Raw genomic sequence first — 19,251 nt, 5'->3', positions numbered from 1 at the left:
TCCGTCTGTCCGTACGTACGTACATCTGTCCGTACGTCCGTCCGTCCGTCCGTCCGTCCGTCCCGTTTTGTTTTTGTCGATATCTCAAGAACCATGTGGTGGTTTTACATCAAACTTGGTATGAGGGTATATCCTTAGGGGATAATACTTTGTGTGGATTTTAGGGTCACAGGGTCAAACGTCAAAGGTCACAGGTTATTTTGTGAAAAAAAAATTGAAATTTCATGTTTTTCTCCATATCTCGCAAATGGTTCAAGGTATCTTCATGGAACTTAGTATATATGCTTGTTCCGATGGGCAGTGATTATCTAGAGAAGTTGGGGGTCATGGGTCGAAGGTCGGGGTCAAAGGTCAAGGTCAACTTCTCAAAATATCACTACTTTCCTTATATTTATGCAATGAATGAAGGTTTTTTTTTTTTTAACTTGATGTATACATGTATTACCCAATATATATTCTGTGGGAGGTTTCTTGCCAAAAGGTCAAAGGTCAAAGGTCAAGTGAAAGTGCTGAATTGCACTTTTTCCTCCATATCTCAAAAGTAACTCAAGGTATCATCATGAAACTTACATATTTATGCATGTTCAACCTAACAGTGATTCTCTTTGGAACTGTGAGGTCAAAGGTCAAAGGCCAGGTTTAGATAATGCTATTTTCCCATTTGATACTGAAATTATACTTTTTCTCAATACCTTGAAAAATTACTCGATGCATAAACTTATAAAAGGGTCAAAAGTCAAGTAAAAATCATCAGTTCCCCAAATACCTGCACTCTGACATTTTAATCATTCATCCAATTGAACCTAGTTCTAGGAAAGTGAACATTCAGCACATTTGTGTCAAACCTGTCATTTTAATATTTTGCCAATTGTTTGAAACTGTCATCACACATTGTCAAGACCTATTAGGAGAACCATGCATTATGGCGGAGGCATATCAGTCGCTGTAGCGATATATCTAGTTCAATCTCTTGAACACTACATAGTATGTTTTATAGAATTTGCAAGTTATATTTTGCAGTTCCAGCAACTTCTGTACACGCACACACACACACACACACACACACACACACACACACACACACACACACAAAATCATTTATTACAAGCTGTGGCAGCCTTTTTTGCATACCCGCATGGCCTACCTGGTATGCAAGTCTTGTAACATTTTCATGTGAGTGTGGAGAGGTTTTTCTCCTGTTAGCAGATCCAGTCAGGAATGCTTTTTTTTTATGATAAGTGCTGATGAAGGACATTAAATGAAGATGATGATGTAACTACTAATTTTTTTTTTTTTTTTAGCTCATCATTCCTGTTGCAAGGTCTCAGCTTGCTTGAAGTAAAAGCAAATAAGAAAGTATGAGGTAAAAAATCTATTATTAACAAAACAAAATGCTGCAATTAGTTGATATATAATATAGGAATTGTGACTGTTGACTGCACACATTTTATAAAGCTTTTCTTTACAGACACTTTTTTCCCATGTCTGATGTGTGATGTAACAAATATAACACACACAAAAAAAAAGATTGTCAATTCTTGGTCTACACATGCAGTTCAGCTACCACTTTTATACCATTTGTAACATAAGCCCAGTAAATGAACTTATTCTTGAATTTAGTACAGAAATGCAATATTTTTTTATGCCTCCGCCAACGAAGTGGCCGCAGGCATTATGTTTTCGTACGTACGTCCGTCCCGTTTTGTTTTTGTCGATATCTCAAGGACCGTGTGGTGGTTTTACATCAAACTTGGTATGAGGGTATATCCTGGGGGGATAATACTTTGTTTGGATTTTAGGGTCACAGGGTCAAAGGTCAAAGGTCACAGGTTATTTTTTAAAATGTGATTTTCAGGGTATTGGTACACTTTAACATAAATGCACAGGAAGGATAGTACACTGTTAGCACAATTCCCGCCAAGGTGTCAATCTTATGGTAGTGCTCTGATCCAGCACCTTACAATGCAGCACATCTATATGAAGGTCTTGGTTTCACTTTATTCAGACTTCGGGAATTTGTGATGATGCATGCAAAGGAAACAAGCCAAATAGCTCAATCACACACACACACACACACACACAGACACACACACAAATCCAACTCAATGAATTGTTGATGGTTTTGCAAGCTCTGTTTGATAGCCAACTGTATGTTTTCCATCTGAAGAGGGCTGCATACCTCTACAGAGTTCAGAATAACAAGCATTGAGTCATTGAACTGTACATGTCTTTCAAGTATTGTTGAATGGTGTGATCTTTCTCCATTGGCTGGTTTAATCAAGTAGCATACTGTACACATGAATGTATGCCATTTATACATGCATAAAATTTGCTATGTATGAATGACTGCAGATCTGACAATGTAACAGAATGGGTGATCACATTTATATATTCATATATGATAATATATATTCACATACATTGCATATATTCATATATTCATATAATCATATATTCATATATTCATATAGTCCTATATGTAGTATGGACCTGTTGATCATTTGTGATTATTTGTAATTATTTGTAATTATACAGTTACAGACAAGCCTGATTTCACATAGACCATGTACAAAGTACAGGCGGGCCAAAGGCGGGGCCTAAGGCCGGACCCAAGGCCACGGGCCTTAGCCCAGAACCAGGGGCCCAGAGCCCAAGTGGGCCCAGGCCCAGGGGCCCATAGCCCAAGTGGGCCCAGGCCCAGTGGCCCAGGGGCCCAAGGCCGGGCCGAGGCCAGGAGCCTAAGCGCTGGCCCAAGGCAGGGGGCCCAGCCAAGGGCCACCAGACTGAGACCACTAAGAGTACCAGTCATGACTTGCTGTGATAATGATGTGACAGGCCTGTTCATACACATATTATGTAAATACACTGTACAGGGCTGTGCATATTATGTAAATACACTGTACACTAACTATACACAGTCATGACTTGCTGTGATAATGATGTGACAGGCCTGTGCATACACATATTATGTAAATACACTGTACACTAACTATACACAGCCCAGTCGCTGTATAAATCGCGACAGGGCTGTACCTGAGCAGCCCACAACACAGAGCAAACACAAAGCAAATTTTACGATTGCATTTAGTTTTGATACTTAACATCATTTTTGTCACCTCAAACGCATCAAAGACAATCTTTATTAATGAAACTTCATACTGTACCTGTTTTCCTGGGGTTATTTGTCGGAATTCTGCGATCTGGGTACTATTCGCAAATCTAACATGTGAAAATATCAACTCCTGATCATGTAACGTGCATGTGTACATTTCTGTGTTTACTGCTGTATTCCATGAACATGAATTCAACAACTACTGTTATATCCTGTAATATGAGCTGCCAGGACAAAACTCACATACGCTCTGATTCTGTATAGCAATCACTTTCAAAGCAATGTATTGATACATTTCTGCCAGCTAAAAATTCTTAAATGTTGGTTCACCCATGTGAACGGGTACAGAAACTGAAGCCTAGGTGGTGGGTTAAGCAGAATTGCTGCTGTCCTTGCAGTCCCACTCATATGTTTTCATGTTAGTCTAATGCTAGTTTGTGGCAATAAGAGAGTGTGCCAAGCAGTTTGCCAAGCAGGGATTCAGCTGGATGTCGAAAGTGATTAGCCATTCTGATACTTGAATTTAACAATACCATTTAACAATTCCATACCACCTAAAACCCCAACCCTATCAAATTCTTTAGAATTTCTGCTATCAAAACAATGATAGGATAATCTGCAGACAAAGTAGATTTTTTCTGTCACAAATCTGCTGTACTGTGTTATTACCTCCGCCAAGGGGGAAGGTTATGTTTTCGTGACCGTTGGTTTGTTTGTTTGTTTGCTTGTTTGTTTGTTTGTTATTTAGTTTGTCTGTGTGCAAAATAACTCAAAAAGTAGGTAACGAATTTGGATGAAACTTGCAGGAAAGGTTTAGATTGATACAAGTAACAGATGATCAAATTTTGGTAGTGATCTGAGAATTTGGAGGAATTTATGAAGGATTTTTGATATTTTGGCAGGTAGGGTCAATGAACTTGGGAGTTCAGGCTGCGCGTATTTGAGGTTTGCATGCGCGCACTAAAGTGCGTGCTCTAGTTTCTGCTAGGGCGAGGCGCGCCGTGCAGCTGAGGGTTTATGACGTAACAAAGGCTTCTATATTGGGAAATTGGGCGACTTTCAGCACACAATGCTATAAGTATGTATGGGTGGAAATCACTTCTATGGAAGAACAAGATCAGTGGTGGAAATGAGCTGCATGCTTGGCGGAGGTCTGCGCGCTCAGAGTGCTTCTGTAGTTTTGAATGTCTTCCTCTGTGAAAAATGTGAAATCAATGAAAGGAAAAAATATGATACCTGGTAAATATTAATACAGTATTCATCGCATAATCGGGCATCTGATAATCGGGAACCTCGCTTAAATGACATACGCTTCCCAGAAACACTTCCAATGCACGTTATTTTCACTGGATAATCGGGCGGGGACCTCTGATAAACGGGACAATTTTTCTTCAAGCGATCTCTGATTTTTTTGATATTTTACACAAAAAAATCTACCAAAATACCACAACAATATTTCAAAGATTCCCTATCAGTTGTCGTTTACATCAAACTTACAAAGCAAGCTTCGGACTGGTGTGTTTTGACCTCCGTCTATCCAGTACACGTACATTTCAGCTCGCTGCCCGCCCTTGCTTTTCTGTACATGTGTATACTAGTATATGGCGAGCTACGTAGATCGCTACATATTGACAACACATGTACAGTGCAGTGATCGCGGCAAGTAAACAATCAAGCCGTATTGATTGAATGATTGAAGGACTTTTCATTGACGTTCCAACATCAGTTCTGGGTAATCATTTCCCATGGTTGTGGATATGTATTTATACGGAACGCCCTACGTGTCCAAGAATTCTACGAATGTTTAAGAAAGTGCTAGCTTCTATTCCACATATTTTGTGTTCGAAGAGAGGTGACAGAAGAAGAACCCGGTTGCGATTACTCTACATCATTGCGAAAATGCAGGGATAGCTAGAGGGTCGCGCCGAGGGGTAGCGTGGTTGTGTATTCATGTACATGTACAGTACGTCAGTATGCATGTGTGTGTGTGTGTGTGTGTGCACTGCATGTACATGTCGTATGCCGTTAGTGTATGGTAGTGCTCATCGCGAAATCGGGCACTCCCCTTAAAGGGGCCGTGTTTGCTACTCCCAACCTGTCTCGATTATGCGATGAATACTGTAGCTGTGCACATTATTCACACATGTACTATATAATGTATGACAGTAGCATATATTCACTCACAAAAAAACACTGATACATGTAAAGGAGTTAAAGAATCAGCAGACATAGTTTTACAAGATGTATTGCAGAGTTCAGTTAGTATTAGTATTAGTATTAGTATTAGTAGTAGTAGTAGTAGTAGTAGTAGTAGTAATAGTAGGAGAAGTAGCAATGATAATAATAATGATAATAGTGGCTACTTGTATAGCGCACAGGTCCGCTTTTTAGTGCTCATGGCGCTTCATAAATGAAAAGGTAGATATAACACATGTTCAAACATGACAACAGAGAAGAAAATGGCAAACAACAACAAACACATACCAGATACCAGATAAAGAATACAATTGCTCCGAACATTATAGACTGCAATTATAGTCCTCAGTGTGAGAGGAATAGGTAAAGTTTTGAAGTTTGGATTTGAATGTTTCTGTAGATGACAATTATAGCTGTACACACAGAGAAAATGTTCCAGTTAAAGAGGAACGTAGTCATACAAAGTGTATGTATTTCACAATTTTCAGTATTTTCAATCTTTCATATCCATATGCAATGGGCATAATGGACTCATTTGCATATCATTTGCATAGTATGCTATCATGGGGTGTGAAAGTATGCTGAGTGTTGACATGTAGGTCATCCACTCATTGTATCCCCCGAACAGAGTTCGGAGGATACTATGGATTTGGCCTCGTTGCGCCGCATCCGCCGCAGAGATTTTCTTGTGAGCACTCTACTGGCTGCAGTTCTTCTTAGATCATCTTCAAATTTGGCATGAAGGTGTGTTATGGTAAAACGAAGACGCCTATTGTTTTTGGCGATGGTGCCCTTGCTTGTTCCGTCTTTATACATGAAAAAGTAAATTTAACAGGGTCTGTTTGTGTGTGCGACGCTGGCCTTGCTTCGTGACCAATTTTTTTTATGCCTCCGCCAACGAAGTGGCCGGAGGCATTATGTTTTCGGGTCGTCCGTCCGTCCGTACATGTACGTACGTCCGTCCCATTTTGTTTTTGTCGATATCTCAAGAACCGTGTGGTGGTTTTACATCAAACTTGGTATGAGGGTATATACTGGATGGATAATACTTTATTTGGATTTAAGGGTCACGGGGTCGAAGGTCAAAGGTCACAGGTTATTTTGTGAAAAAAAAGGTTGAAAATTCATGTTTTTCTCCATATCTCGCAAATGGTTCAAGGTATCTTCATGGAACTTAGTATATATGCTTGTTCCGATGGGCAGTGATTATCTAGGGAAGTTGGGGGTCATGGTTCAAAGGTCAGGGGGTCAAAGGTCAAGGTCAACTCCTCAAAATATCACTACTTTCCTTATATTTATGCAATGCCTGAAGGTTTTTTTTTTTTTTTTAACTTGATGTATGCATGTATTACCCGATATATATTCTGTGGGAAGTTTCTTGCCAAAACGCAAAGGTCAAAAGGTCAAAGGTCAAGTGAAAGTGTTGAATTGCACTTTTTCCTCCATATCTCAAAAGTAAATCAAGGTATCATCATGAAACTTACATATTTATGCATGTTCAACCTAACAGTGATTCTTTTTGGAACTGTGAGGTCAAAGGTCAAAGGTCAGGTTTAGATAATGCTATTTTCCCATTTGATACTGAAATTATACTTTTTCTCAATACCTTGAAAATTACTCAATGCATAAACTTATAAAAGGTTCAAAAGTCAAGTAAAAATCATCAGTTCCCCAAGTACCTGCACTCTGACATTTTTAATCATTCATCCAATTGAACCTAGTTCTAGGAAATTGAACATTCAGCACATTTGTGGCAAACCTGTCATTTTAATATTTTGCCAATTGTGTGAAACTGTCATCACACATTGTCAAGACATTGTACTATAGACCTATTAGGAGAACCATGCATTATGGCGGAGGCATATCAGTCGCTGTAGCGATATATCTAGTTTTTTTTTTTAAGGTAGAGTGAACCTAACAGCACGTGGCAAATTATTCCGTTTAAGCACAATTCTATTTTTTTTAAAAATGAACAATTTCATTGAAACTTAAAAAAAAACAAACAAACAAACCTCCCAAAATCCAAATGGAGAAGTTGGCCAGTATAGTTGTGTGATAGAATGAAAAATTGTGTTTTATATATGAGTATTCACACATACTGTCATGATATCCCACACCAGTTAGGGTAGAGTCTGATGGAAACTGACAGGACTCGAGTGAAACAACTGTTGGCATTCAAGAGATATAAATATTAAAGGGATCGTACAGTTTTGGTTGAGACCTAATTTCAGGTTTCTAACATTTTTTGGTGAGATAATGAGAAACCTCTTATGAAATATGGAAGAGCATGTAATTCTGTGAGGAATTCAATGTTTATTTGATGAAAATTGGTTTTGAAATGGCTGAGATATCCAAAAAAGAGCGATTCTAATAGCGTGTGGGACCCACACTTTATTACGATCTCTTTGTTTTACTTTGCTTTTGCATGTTTCAGTCATTCCAAACCCGATTTTCATCAAATAAACTTTGAATTCCTCTTAAAATGGTATGCTCTGTACTATATCATATGTGTTTTCTTGGTATCTCGCAAAAAGTTAAAAGCCCAATTCTCATCTCCACCAATACTGTACTATCCCTTTAATATTGATAGTGGTATTGAGGTGGATGCAGTGGACACTGATCTTCAGCCAGTGTACTCAATACAAACATTGGAATGTCAAAACATTTTAGCAAAGTTTTATAGCTTGAATGCATTGACATATACCAATGCACAAAAATGTACCCTTTCAAACAAAGCTGTGAAAGATGACACCAGAGAAATAGGAAAGATATTTTTCACATATAGGTGGACTTTGCACAAAGGTCAAACTGCATGTAAACAGGTCTGAAGGGAATCACATTGTCTGCATTGGTTGTCAAAGCCCATTCTTTCATCCCAATGATTTTTCTGCAACGTACTGGGTTACACTGTGCAGGTGTACTGGCATTGTGTTATTCCTAGGGTACAGTATTTAAGTCAAAAGGAATAAACCTGAATGCCATTTTATAGTAATTGATCGCACTGCAATTGCATTCTTATGTTGAGACCTCAATTTACTTTGATTACATAAAATGCAGGATCAAGCATCAATGCATTCGCTCTACACAGCAGCAGTGGACCTGGCCACCAGTAGCAAGCCCTACAACTGTGAGACAGCGGCCTACGCCCTTCTCCTCCTGGCCCGACAGACATCTCCCGGACTGCCGAGTCAACCCTCCTCCACGGTGGAGACGAACACACTGTGGATGATGGGAGACCTCAACTCACAGCTGGAGGAACAGGTGAAGGTAGCTAGGCGGAGTCTGCTGGAGGCTTCAGTCCAAGGTCCAATGTATGGTCTCCTTCACTGCCTACGCATCCTCCTTGGAGTCACAGATTTGAGGTAGGGGAGGGACATGAAAAAAACAAACAAAAGAAAACTTCTTTGATAGAAAAAATGATGTAAATGAAAAGTGATTTGTATCTTTATATTGTGATTAATGGGATTTTTCTTGTGGAAAGATATAAATCATATTTTTGCATTAATCAATTCTTTCACATGGCACACTGTGCCATGTTAACACTCAGTCCACTTGGAAGGGGTAGGATGTAATTCACCAGCTTTCAAGGATGTATCTGGGATGAGCTACTTCAACAGGCTTACACCTTCCTCCGTACGTGGAAAAGTGAAGTGTTATTTGAGTACATGTACATGCTTGAGTTTTGACTCTCTCACATGCTGAACCTTCACTCTATGTCCTATCCAAGGGACAGAGTGTTTTACCCTTTTTCACAGAGGGGACAGCATGAAAAAAGAAACACAACATTGCTTCATATAGCTTCGCTCAAACCTGAACCATCCCAATGTCCTTTGAATTCAGCAGGGAATTACGACTTACTCAATGTACATGTAGACCTTGACATGCAGTAATAAATGGCTTAATCATGCTGGAACTTATATCATAATTCATATTATTAACAATGCATGTTGTGGAACTTGTTTTTACTATATTACCTTTGAAACTTTGGCAACCACGTCAAGATTGTAGTGTGTTCTGTCATAAAGCAAAACAGTCCAAAAGAAAAAAAAATGTATCTGCAATAGGCAAAAACCAGATGATTTAATACAGCAGCTAGGGCAGGTGTATTACAAAGTTTTCATATTTTTGAGTACCGAAACAAGATTTTAAACAGTGTCCTGCTGAAAGAGTTATATTAATTCAGTGATAGCATCAACAAAAAGCCTACTTGACTTTCTTGATTTCGGGGTAAAAAAGTGAGGATGACGGACAATGGCTGGATATATTTTTTGAGAGGAAAGGAAAAATGACTTATCCATGTTGATTTTCAGATGCCTGCAGGCAGTGGAATCTTGGCGAGAAACTGTTGGAAAGATTATCAGCCTAGCATTGCGTGTTGCAGATGTTGCAGCAACTGTGGTATGCAACTCATCACCTGAGGGCTTTATACCATCAGAAGAGAAGCCAGGTGATCATTCTTTGAGCATTTTCTCTGACTACCAAGTATTTTGATGCAAATTCAGGAAATTTGATTATCTTTGTTGTTATATCTTTTGTTTGAGAGGTGTGATCTTAATGGTATTTCATGTTAAGAGTGTCATTTGCATAACGTTGAAAGCTGCTTGACCCATTGGAGCACAATATCATGACTGATATAATACTGAAATTAGTTTTAAAATGCCCACTTTCTCTGAAGAAATTGGACACTTAGTAGACCCTTGTGAAGGCACAGCTTTAAGAGGATAATTTACTTTAATTTCATTTTGATGAGTTTCTGTTCCCTATCTGTGACTGTGAGAAGTTTTATATTTCTCTGCTAATATTCAAAATTTGACAACAGTAATGAGCATAACATTTGGGATATGCATAGGCTGTGACGTATTATAATTTTTTTTTTACAGAAAAGAGCAAAGAGAGATGCCGCTCCAATTTTTGTTTGTGGGGGATAATGATTATTTTGTCATGTCATATATCAAAATTGCTTTAAAGCAACTAGAAATATGGCATGTTTGGGACTTCTATGAAAAATATTCCCCCTCAATGAATGCAGGTGTAGAGAACAACCAGCACGAAAGACAGCCACCCACGTTAGTTACAGCTGCCACAGTGACGAGCACCTCGCAGCTGGAGACGTTCCACGTGACGCCACAGATGATCCTGGTGTGCTGCTGGCGGAGTATGAAGGAGGTGTCACTACTCCTTGGAGAGCTGTCCCTGAGGGCACCACTGATGCCGGAGACCAGTTCCGAGGGCTCTTCAGAAGGCATCATCTCTAACAGTCAGGTATAGTCCTTTTGGAATTCACCCAAAATTGTGTCCCTTTTCATGGTGCTGCATAGGTATGATGCCAGTTGCTTCAAAAGTAGATAGACACAGGCTGGGAGAATGGATTTAGTTACTTCGGTGAGCTGATCTAAAAAAATGGGATTCTCTAAAAAGTTTGAATGTCTTGAAAGTTGAACAGTTTCCATGAATGTTGTTCTTTATTTCATGTATGTGTCGGCAATACAACTGATTAAACTTGCAATGCCTGTTTAGAAATTTGTCCGTTGCCAATAATTTTGTTATATTCATCTAACTTTTGATTATGCCAAGTTTGGCTTGCTTAAACTGGAAAAACAAAACAACACAAAACCCAACACCTCAAACCTCAACTCTGTAAGAAACTCAATAACCTTTGTATGATCACCAACTTTTATACTGTTACTTCAAGATGTACTCAAGCTTTTAATTTACAAGATGAATTTGAAAGAAGAAAGAAAGGAAGAAAGTAAAGGATTAGGTACTTAAAAAAATAACAAATTTATCCCACAATAATGAAATTTCTGAGCAAAATGGGTGCATTGAATATTCATGTAAAACTCTTGAATCAGGATTTGCTGAGTGAATGGCAGTAATATTTCATCGGTTTTCCCCTTGTATTCTGTCACAGATGGAATCTATTGGTTCATTCTTCATGAAACTGCTGAAAGAGTCCAAGCATAGGGGAGCATTTGAACTTGCCTACGCTGGCTTCATCAAACTCACAACAAGACTTTGGAGGTAGGTATTCACAACACCTTTTTGCCAATTGAGTCCGATTGCAACAAACTAGGAATTTGCATTTTCAGTCTAATGGAAAGATTGTTTGAAAAAAAGAAAAAAAGAAAAAAAAAAAACACCAAACACTATACTGCCCTGCTGCTATGCCATGTTACTTGTGAATGTTGAAATCCAAGTGCAGTTTCTGTACGCCATTGTCATGTGCATACATGTATGTGTCATGCATATGATCAGGAGATTCCTTAAATCACTTGCCTGATGCTTTATATCTGGTGTATTGGATCAGGATTATAACATCTATACAATTTGAATGTATTTTTTTTTCTCCATCCATAATCCTAATCTTTGCATTGTGTTCTTTACCCGTTTACTGTCCATGCTATGTTGTTATGACAATGTAGTTTTTATTTCTTGAGTGATTATCAGGATGAGAAAGACGGTGTCTGTCTGTAAAAGGCAAAGCCTAGTTTGAGTTAGCAGAAATATTAATGCTGGTATATCATCTATCTAATTCTCCCCCTCCCCTCAATCAGTGAGGAAGGCTGTCTCCATCAACTATTGTGGCACTGGTTGTCTGGACTGTTGCAAGAGATCACCAGCAACCAATCCATGTTGTGTGCAACTCGTAGGAGTGCTGGAATTCCCTTTGCTATTCAGGTAAATGGACTGATACACATTTGTTGTCATTTCTGATGAATACAGAGAAGTGTTATTACTCACCACTATTTGTTTAATGCCTCCACCACTATAGATTGCCAATTGTTGTTTCAACTATTTCAAAGAAAATGATGCCTTTATTTTCAAGCAATAATTGCCTCTCGAAGGTTGATGATAGACAATTGAATGAAATATGAGAAAATGCTAGCCAAAATCAAGTCAGACTGAAAAATGTGTATATTCAATATTACAATATGAGGGTGTTGATGTATATCATTTACAAAGGGTCATGTGATAAAATGTCCAAATGGCATTTTGATAGTTAATTAATGAATCCCCATTGTTGGCATGCTCTTGTTTCTTCAAGGCCCTGGTAGGACCAGAGCCCAAGGAGCTGGGAAAACCTTGCTTCAACCAGTCAATGAAGCAACTTCTCTCCCTAGCAGAGCCATCACAGCAGCAAGATGACACAGCAAGGGTATGTATCATAAGAAGTGACAATCATTTGAGCATACAAGTAAAATTCTTCTCTTTTGCTTTTCTTCTGTTGTGGACAGCATTCTCTAAAAAAATCCCCAAATATTAATAAGTTGGTTCATTCGTATCATTCGTACCATTTGTATGCTTTTCATTCAGACAAAAGGGAATATGCTATTGTAATCTAGTCAAAATATATAATGTATTCTGAGGCCAAAACTTTTATCCAGTCATACAGTTTTTGTTTGATTTTTTGCTAAGTGTGACTCTGCACTGGTATTGAATATCTGAATTCATTATGAATTCATCTATCTATCTCAAGATGATGATGATGATGATGATGATTCACAGAATTTGTATGGTCCCGTATATCTGTTTTATAAAACGTTCAAAAGTTCAGACTCCTTCAAGAGAATTAGTAATTGCATGTCTGGATTAAAAAATGTGATTCTTGAGTAAAGCTTAGAAGTGCTCCATATCGTCAGTGTGCTTTCATGCTCTCATCTGAGCCTAGGTCCATGCCCTCAACATCCTCCGAGCCTTGTTCAGAGACACCCGACTGGGACAGGAAGTGCTCCCCTACGTGGCTGATGGGATGAAAGTCGCCATCTTGGGATTCGCCGCCAAGCTCTGGGCTGTGAGTGTGGTTGTCCTTTCTGCCCTGTACACATTGAACTGCTTTGTGCCTCTTTTAACATTTGAATGGGTTGCCCTTCCAGAATTAAATGTTTTGATAGCCTGGTGCTAGTTGTGAGAATATCATGGATGCCTTCTTCATTGTCCTGCAAGTTTCAAATTATTAGTTACCAATGCATATTTTGGCAAGATGTTTGCAAAATTAAAAGTACTTGCTTGTCAAAGGGAAATGCTCACTCTTTTTTTCCCATAAATTCAATTTTGTACATTGCGTACACTGTTTCACTTATACTAGTATTTTCTCACCATTTATTTGCATCCGTGACTACATTTCTGTTTTTGTAATTTTAAAGTGGCTGTGAAATTCTCCTCCCTTGTTGTTGTTGTTTTCATCCAGGTCAGGAACTCTGCGACAATGCTTTTCAGTGCTCTTATATCCAGGATATTTGGTGTCAAACGGGCTAGAGATGAGCTAGCCAGGAAAAACTGGTGATTATTATGTATTTTTTAGCATTTCACAGTTTGTTCTTGTTGTGCACTATGATAAATAACAAGTCTGCAAATCTAAAATTCTATGAATTTTCATCAGGCAAATTCAATTTACCTGGTATAACTTGTTGTTTTTTTTTTTTTTTAAGAATGCAAGAAATTTGTGCATTATCTGTCAAAATAATAAAGTGAAAAATATACCTATCAAGTAATTCATTATTTTGTTAGCTACATCACAATTGCCAATGATGATTCTAAAATCAGAGAAACTGTTCAGGTTCTTACCCAGTTGGCTGCCATTTTGATATGCTTGTTTCTCCTCCTCTTTGAACAGCATGACAGGCACAGAGTTCTTCACTCGGTTCCCATCCCTGCATGGCTTTCTGCTGGACCAGTTCAGGCAGGCGGAGCGGGTGGAGAAGAAGTCCAGGTCAGTTTATTGTCTCTGTTTCCACAGAGCACTGGTATGCAAGGGTGGTGAGGTGGCTCAGTTGATAGTATGTCTGCCCTGCGAATGAATGGCTTGGATTCGAGTCCCAGTGATCGAACTGAGCAAATTTTGTGTCGAAACATGCTGTCCCCTCTAGTAAGAGTAAGTAGCACTCAGTCTCTTGGATAGGATGTAAAAATGGAGGTCCCTTGTGTGTGAAAGTTATGACTCGTGACCGTAAAAGTTTCCACTTAAAGGGACTGTACAGTACTGGTTGAGGTAGGGATTCATGTTTTGAACATTCCTAAGTGAGATAATGAAAAGCCTCTTATGAAATATGAAAAAGCATGTAATTTTAAGAAGGATTCAAAGTTTATTTGATGAAAATTGGTTTTCAAATGGCTGAGATATCCAAAAAAGTGCTAATAACAAAAGGCGACATGCCCCAACTTTATTAGTATCTCTTTGTTTCACCTTGTTTTTGGATATCTCAGCCATTTCAAAACCGATTTTCATCGAATAAACTTTTGATACCCCTTAGAACTGCATGCTCTTTGACATCTCATAGAGTGGTTTCTGAATATCTCACAAAATGTTAAAAGCTAAATCTTCACCTCGACCAGAACTGTACACACCCTTTAACTAGGATGCAAACCCAGTGAAGTGGTCCCCCCTCCACCCCCACAAACCCACGCCTGAATAATGGGGGAATAATGCTGACCCCTCTCAATTTGCCATTGGAGACAAGCAATAGTTAGCAAATAGTATCATCCTAATCAATACAGAAGACTGGTATGCAACATTCCCCCCCCCCATGTATCATTCTGGTCAAATAGAGTCTCTTGCTCATTATTCAACTCAAAACTCAAATTTCCCAAGGTCCAAATTTAATCAACTGTTGAGTGTAACCTACACTTTAGAGGAGTTATGGAATGTCATGAAAATGAGTAGGCTTGTGTAGTGCAGGTACCTCTATGGTGTAGCTAAATGCAAACTCCTGCAAAAAACAAAACAAAATAAGAAATGCTTCTATTTTGAATGATATAGGGTATATTACCATCTTTTTGAATAACGAGAACAGAGAGAGCTTATGACACAGTGACTTTGAAATTTCTTTTAAATCTTTTCATGCATGCATATAACTTTGAGGTGAATGGATGCCATATAAATGAGCATGACTATATTAAATTCTATAATCTGTATTCACTTTAATATCTCTTGTCCTCTATGAGAGTGTCTTAATCTCACCCTGGTATTCTAAGCCCTTCAACTGTTGCAGTTAATTAATTAAATAAATAGATAAATAATTGAATGAATGAATGAATGAATGAATGAATGAATGAATGAATGAATGAGTGAGTGAGTGAGTGAGTGAGTGAGTGAGTGAGTGAGTGAATGAATGAATGAATGAATGAATGAATGAATGAATGAATGAATGAATGAATGAATGAATGAATGAATGAATGAATGAATGAATGAGTGAGTGAGTGAGTGAGTGAGTGAGTGAGTGAGTGAATGAATGAATGAATGAGTGAATGAGTGAATGAATGAATGAATGAATGAATGAAAGTTATTATTTATTATTGTTCTAAATTTTTGTTCCAAATGCAAATTTTGTTTGATTTCTGCAGGCAAGATGTCACAGTCCTGCACCCAAGTCTGTTCCCATGTCTGCTGCTGCTTTCCAAGCTCTACCCATCATCTAATGATAGCAACGATGCTAACATGAGCATGGCTCCATTCCTGCCATACATCATTTGGTGAGACCATCATGCTAACTCTTGGTGTTTTCGTAATGAAGCCAGCAAGTTTCCTCCCGTACTTGTATGTGTGTTTTACAATGTAGATTTTTTTTTTTTTTTTTTTTTTGTTATGACAGTCCACTAGCAGTTTGACAGTCACTGGCAGAATGGTGTGCAAGTTACCACAACCCGTTGAGGACAGACTGATTTTGCTATAACACGTATTTCCCTTTGACACCTGCCCCAACAACAAGACAACTTTTCATGAAGATCAAATGCTTCAATAGTTTACCATACAGTTTTACTTTACAGATGCACAGACAATGAACAATTAGTTGTGTTCAATTTGCATATCATGCTCAATGAGTTATTATTGGAAGCAGACATAGACAGTATTTGCCATATTTTATTCTAGAAACACAACCAATACTCTGTCTTTGCCTTCTCACATCAGTGCTGGATGTAGTGCAGTGTATAAGACACGTAGCATTGCAACCACTGCCCTGGTTCCGCTGGTGCCGCTGGATCAACTTGTGCCCACACTCCTCCGCTTGCTGGACATGCTTCCGGGATCAGCAAAGGAACAACTGTCTCAGAATACCATCCATGGTGTCTTAATGCAGGCAAGCAGTGATGCAATGTTAGGATAGGAGGAATACAACCAGATAATGTTAAGAGGGTGGGGATATTTTGTTCATCACCCATATCACACATCTGAGCTGTGGTTCTACAAGAATGTATTCCCCTCATTTTAAGTGCCAGCAGGGAAAAGATGAGTATATTTTTCATACCCCCTCTTTTACAAATGCCTATGGGATGTAGGTGTTGAAAATGAGGGCAATATACTATCCAGGCACTTGAGCATCTGATGATGAAAATTTGCTGTTGATGAGAGTTTTGTGATAGAGGGCAGATTCCCATACGTTAACACGTAAAAATAGAGGATGATCGCTGCATTTGCCTTCTATGTGTCAGCGTGTGTAGCTGTGCGCACTGGCTGTAATGTGCTGCTTGCCTGAGCTGTAAGTATGTGTGTGCATGGTATGGAGGCAGCACATTGGTGTGGAGCTAGAGCTGGCGCCAAGTATAAATTGTTATTGGGAAGTTGTAAAAAGTTTACATTTTTATAATTCTTATTACTCCTCAAGATACTCGGAATGGGTAATAATAATGATATGGACTGGCTTCTTTCGGGGGATACGACATTAATTGCCCTCACTAGAATTGTATTGCCCTCATCTTCCACTCGGGCAGTACGATTCAAGTTCAGGCAATAAATGTCATATCTCCCTCAGGGCAAATCCATATCATGTTATTATATATCCCTCATTAATGAAATTCTGTTCGTTGATTGGCTTACATAGCATCGTGTGAGCAAACATAACATTGCAATGATGTCAATGTTGAAAATAGAATGGTGATAGAGAAAATGTGCTAAACTGTGATAACAGATATGGTATAGTGCACTATATAATTTGTATATATATACCCTTGATTTATATGTGTTTGTTTGTTTGCTTTTTTTTGGGGGGGGGGCTAAAGTATGATTCAGCTTGTTATCCACCTTCAAACTTTGGGGGTTGTAATTTAATATAAATATGGTGGCTTAGAAGTCATCAATACGATTATACCAAAATATTCCGAATCCATGTAGATATAAATATGCTGACTTGTAAGTATGAGAACTGCATTCAGTCAAGTTAAATTTCTCCCTTTTTTGACAATGATCATTCCAAACAAACACAGATCAATGGCCTGCTGTCGAGGCACAGCCGTGATGCCATCATTCCTGGCGACATTGCCGAGGACATCGTAAGAACTGTGCTACCTAGAATTCAACAGCTCATCTGGCTTGCATCAAGGTATAAAAGTGTAATATAGACTCTAAAAAACATGATACCGTGTAGGTTTGAAGGACTAATGTATTCTTCCATAGTCCAGAGTCCTAATTGTAGTTTCTTTGAGCTTTTGTGGCATTGTGATGATCTACAATCTGGCTTGCCTGCAGTATGTCAGAAAGCTGCAGCATGTCAGAAAGCTGCAGCATTTCAATACTCAACTCACTCTATTTGCCTTTTGCTTTATTGTGTGTGATCATGTACACACATCAGTCTGTCTTTGGTGTGTTTTTTTTTTTTCTTTCTGCTTTGATTGGTAGTCATATACAAGTGCTCACCACATCATGCTGTTCTAGTTACTGTGTGTTTAGGAAGAGACGATTACATGCTGTTGAATGTGATTTCCTATCCTTAAGAATATGAATGCTGAATTAGTATATTCTTTTGCAATAAGCTGTTGTCCACGTACCAGGTATCTCTTTAAGAAACTAGATATGACTTCAAGGTTGTCATCCTCTTGAGACCCAGAAACTTACTATGGACATGTTGTGTTTTTAATTGTTTGCATAAAATGATAAGAAACAAAATTCCAGCCAATGCAAGTGTATGACATTTAGATTCATTTTGCTCACTCTGTATATAAAGTCAACATTAATACCTTGAATAGTCACACAGTACTCATAAACGTTGAATCCAAATATAGTGATAGTTATGATGATGTTGATTGTTTCTGTTTATGTGGTGATTTCTACATGCCCTCCTCTTTCTCCATATTGCAGCCAGAATACCTGCTTCGTCACTAGAGCTGCCTTTGCAGCCATCATCAAGGACTTCTGCCTGGACTGTCGATGGTTGCAGCAGCTTGTACCAGCATCTCAGCGGTACTTGAAGAGAGATGTCGGCCCCGGATCATTCCTTGGAGCAGTGGTGGAGTTGATAAAAGCAGAGATTCTCGGTGGAGAATTTCATTCTCATCTGCCTTGCAGCCACCCTGGTTTTCTCCTGTGGCAAGCAACGTTTACGTCACTTTGTTTGATGGTCCACAGCACCCTTGCCTCAGCAACATCCCTACAGCAAGAGGGTTATAGTGACTTTTGGAAAGCTGCTGATACTACACACTCTACAACGAGACCATGCCTGCAGCAACACCAACAACAATGGCAAAGTTGTCCGCCAGACAACATACCAGCCCCCCAAAAGCAACCACATACAGGATCGCCTTCTGTTCCCAACTCATTACACAGTACTAGCGCTAGCAGAAGCCCCTATTTATTTTTCCTCAGCTCACCTTTCCTGGAAGTCAAACTTGTCACACTGACCCACCTCATTCAGGAAATGGAACACTCCAGCTGTACAGACAACAGTGGAAGACCAAGCCACTTCCAACATCATCACAGGGGTGTGCAAAATGCCTGGCTATTATACCACAGACTTATGGATATGTTGATGGAGGAACATGAGCCTGAATGTCTATCCAAAGTGAGTTACAAGGTGTCAGATATGTATCCATAATCATGCCATGATTTTGTTTTTCTTTTTGTGCTAGACTGACAGTAATTATTCTAGTTCCAGTGCAGCAGCCAGCATGGCCACATCAACAATTCACTAGAAAGAGATATATTTCATTTGAGCAAATAGTTGACAACAGATACT

At 38.8% G+C, this 19,251-nt stretch overlaps 1 protein-coding gene across 1 annotated transcript in view; it reads left to right on the top strand.

The window, feature by feature from the left end:
- The window catches only part of LOC140235814 (tRNA (32-2'-O)-methyltransferase regulator THADA-like), a 76,672-nt gene that overhangs the window by 12,753 nt on the left and 44,668 nt on the right, over positions 1-19,251 (top strand). Inside the window, exons 14-26 of the mRNA XM_072315817.1 lie at positions 8,366-8,670; positions 9,619-9,755; positions 10,338-10,570; positions 11,220-11,329; positions 11,863-11,986; positions 12,354-12,464; positions 12,978-13,100; positions 13,497-13,588; positions 13,923-14,018; positions 15,650-15,778; positions 16,215-16,383; positions 17,507-17,622; positions 18,378-19,077. Coding sequence (XP_072171918.1) covers positions 8,366-8,670; positions 9,619-9,755; positions 10,338-10,570; positions 11,220-11,329; positions 11,863-11,986; positions 12,354-12,464; positions 12,978-13,100; positions 13,497-13,588; positions 13,923-14,018; positions 15,650-15,778; positions 16,215-16,383; positions 17,507-17,622; positions 18,378-19,077 — 2,445 coding nt within the window. The remainder of the gene's footprint in view (positions 1-8,365; positions 8,671-9,618; positions 9,756-10,337; positions 10,571-11,219; positions 11,330-11,862; positions 11,987-12,353; positions 12,465-12,977; positions 13,101-13,496; positions 13,589-13,922; positions 14,019-15,649; positions 15,779-16,214; positions 16,384-17,506; positions 17,623-18,377; positions 19,078-19,251) is intronic.

The sequence above is a fragment of the Diadema setosum genome, chromosome 1 (assembly GCF_964275005.1).
Source record: "Diadema setosum chromosome 1, eeDiaSeto1, whole genome shotgun sequence".
Classification (NCBI taxonomy): Eukaryota; Metazoa; Echinodermata; class Echinoidea; order Diadematoida; family Diadematidae; genus Diadema; species Diadema setosum.
Note: the sequence above shows the minus strand (reverse complement) of the source record. Positions and strands in the feature narration are given on the sequence as shown.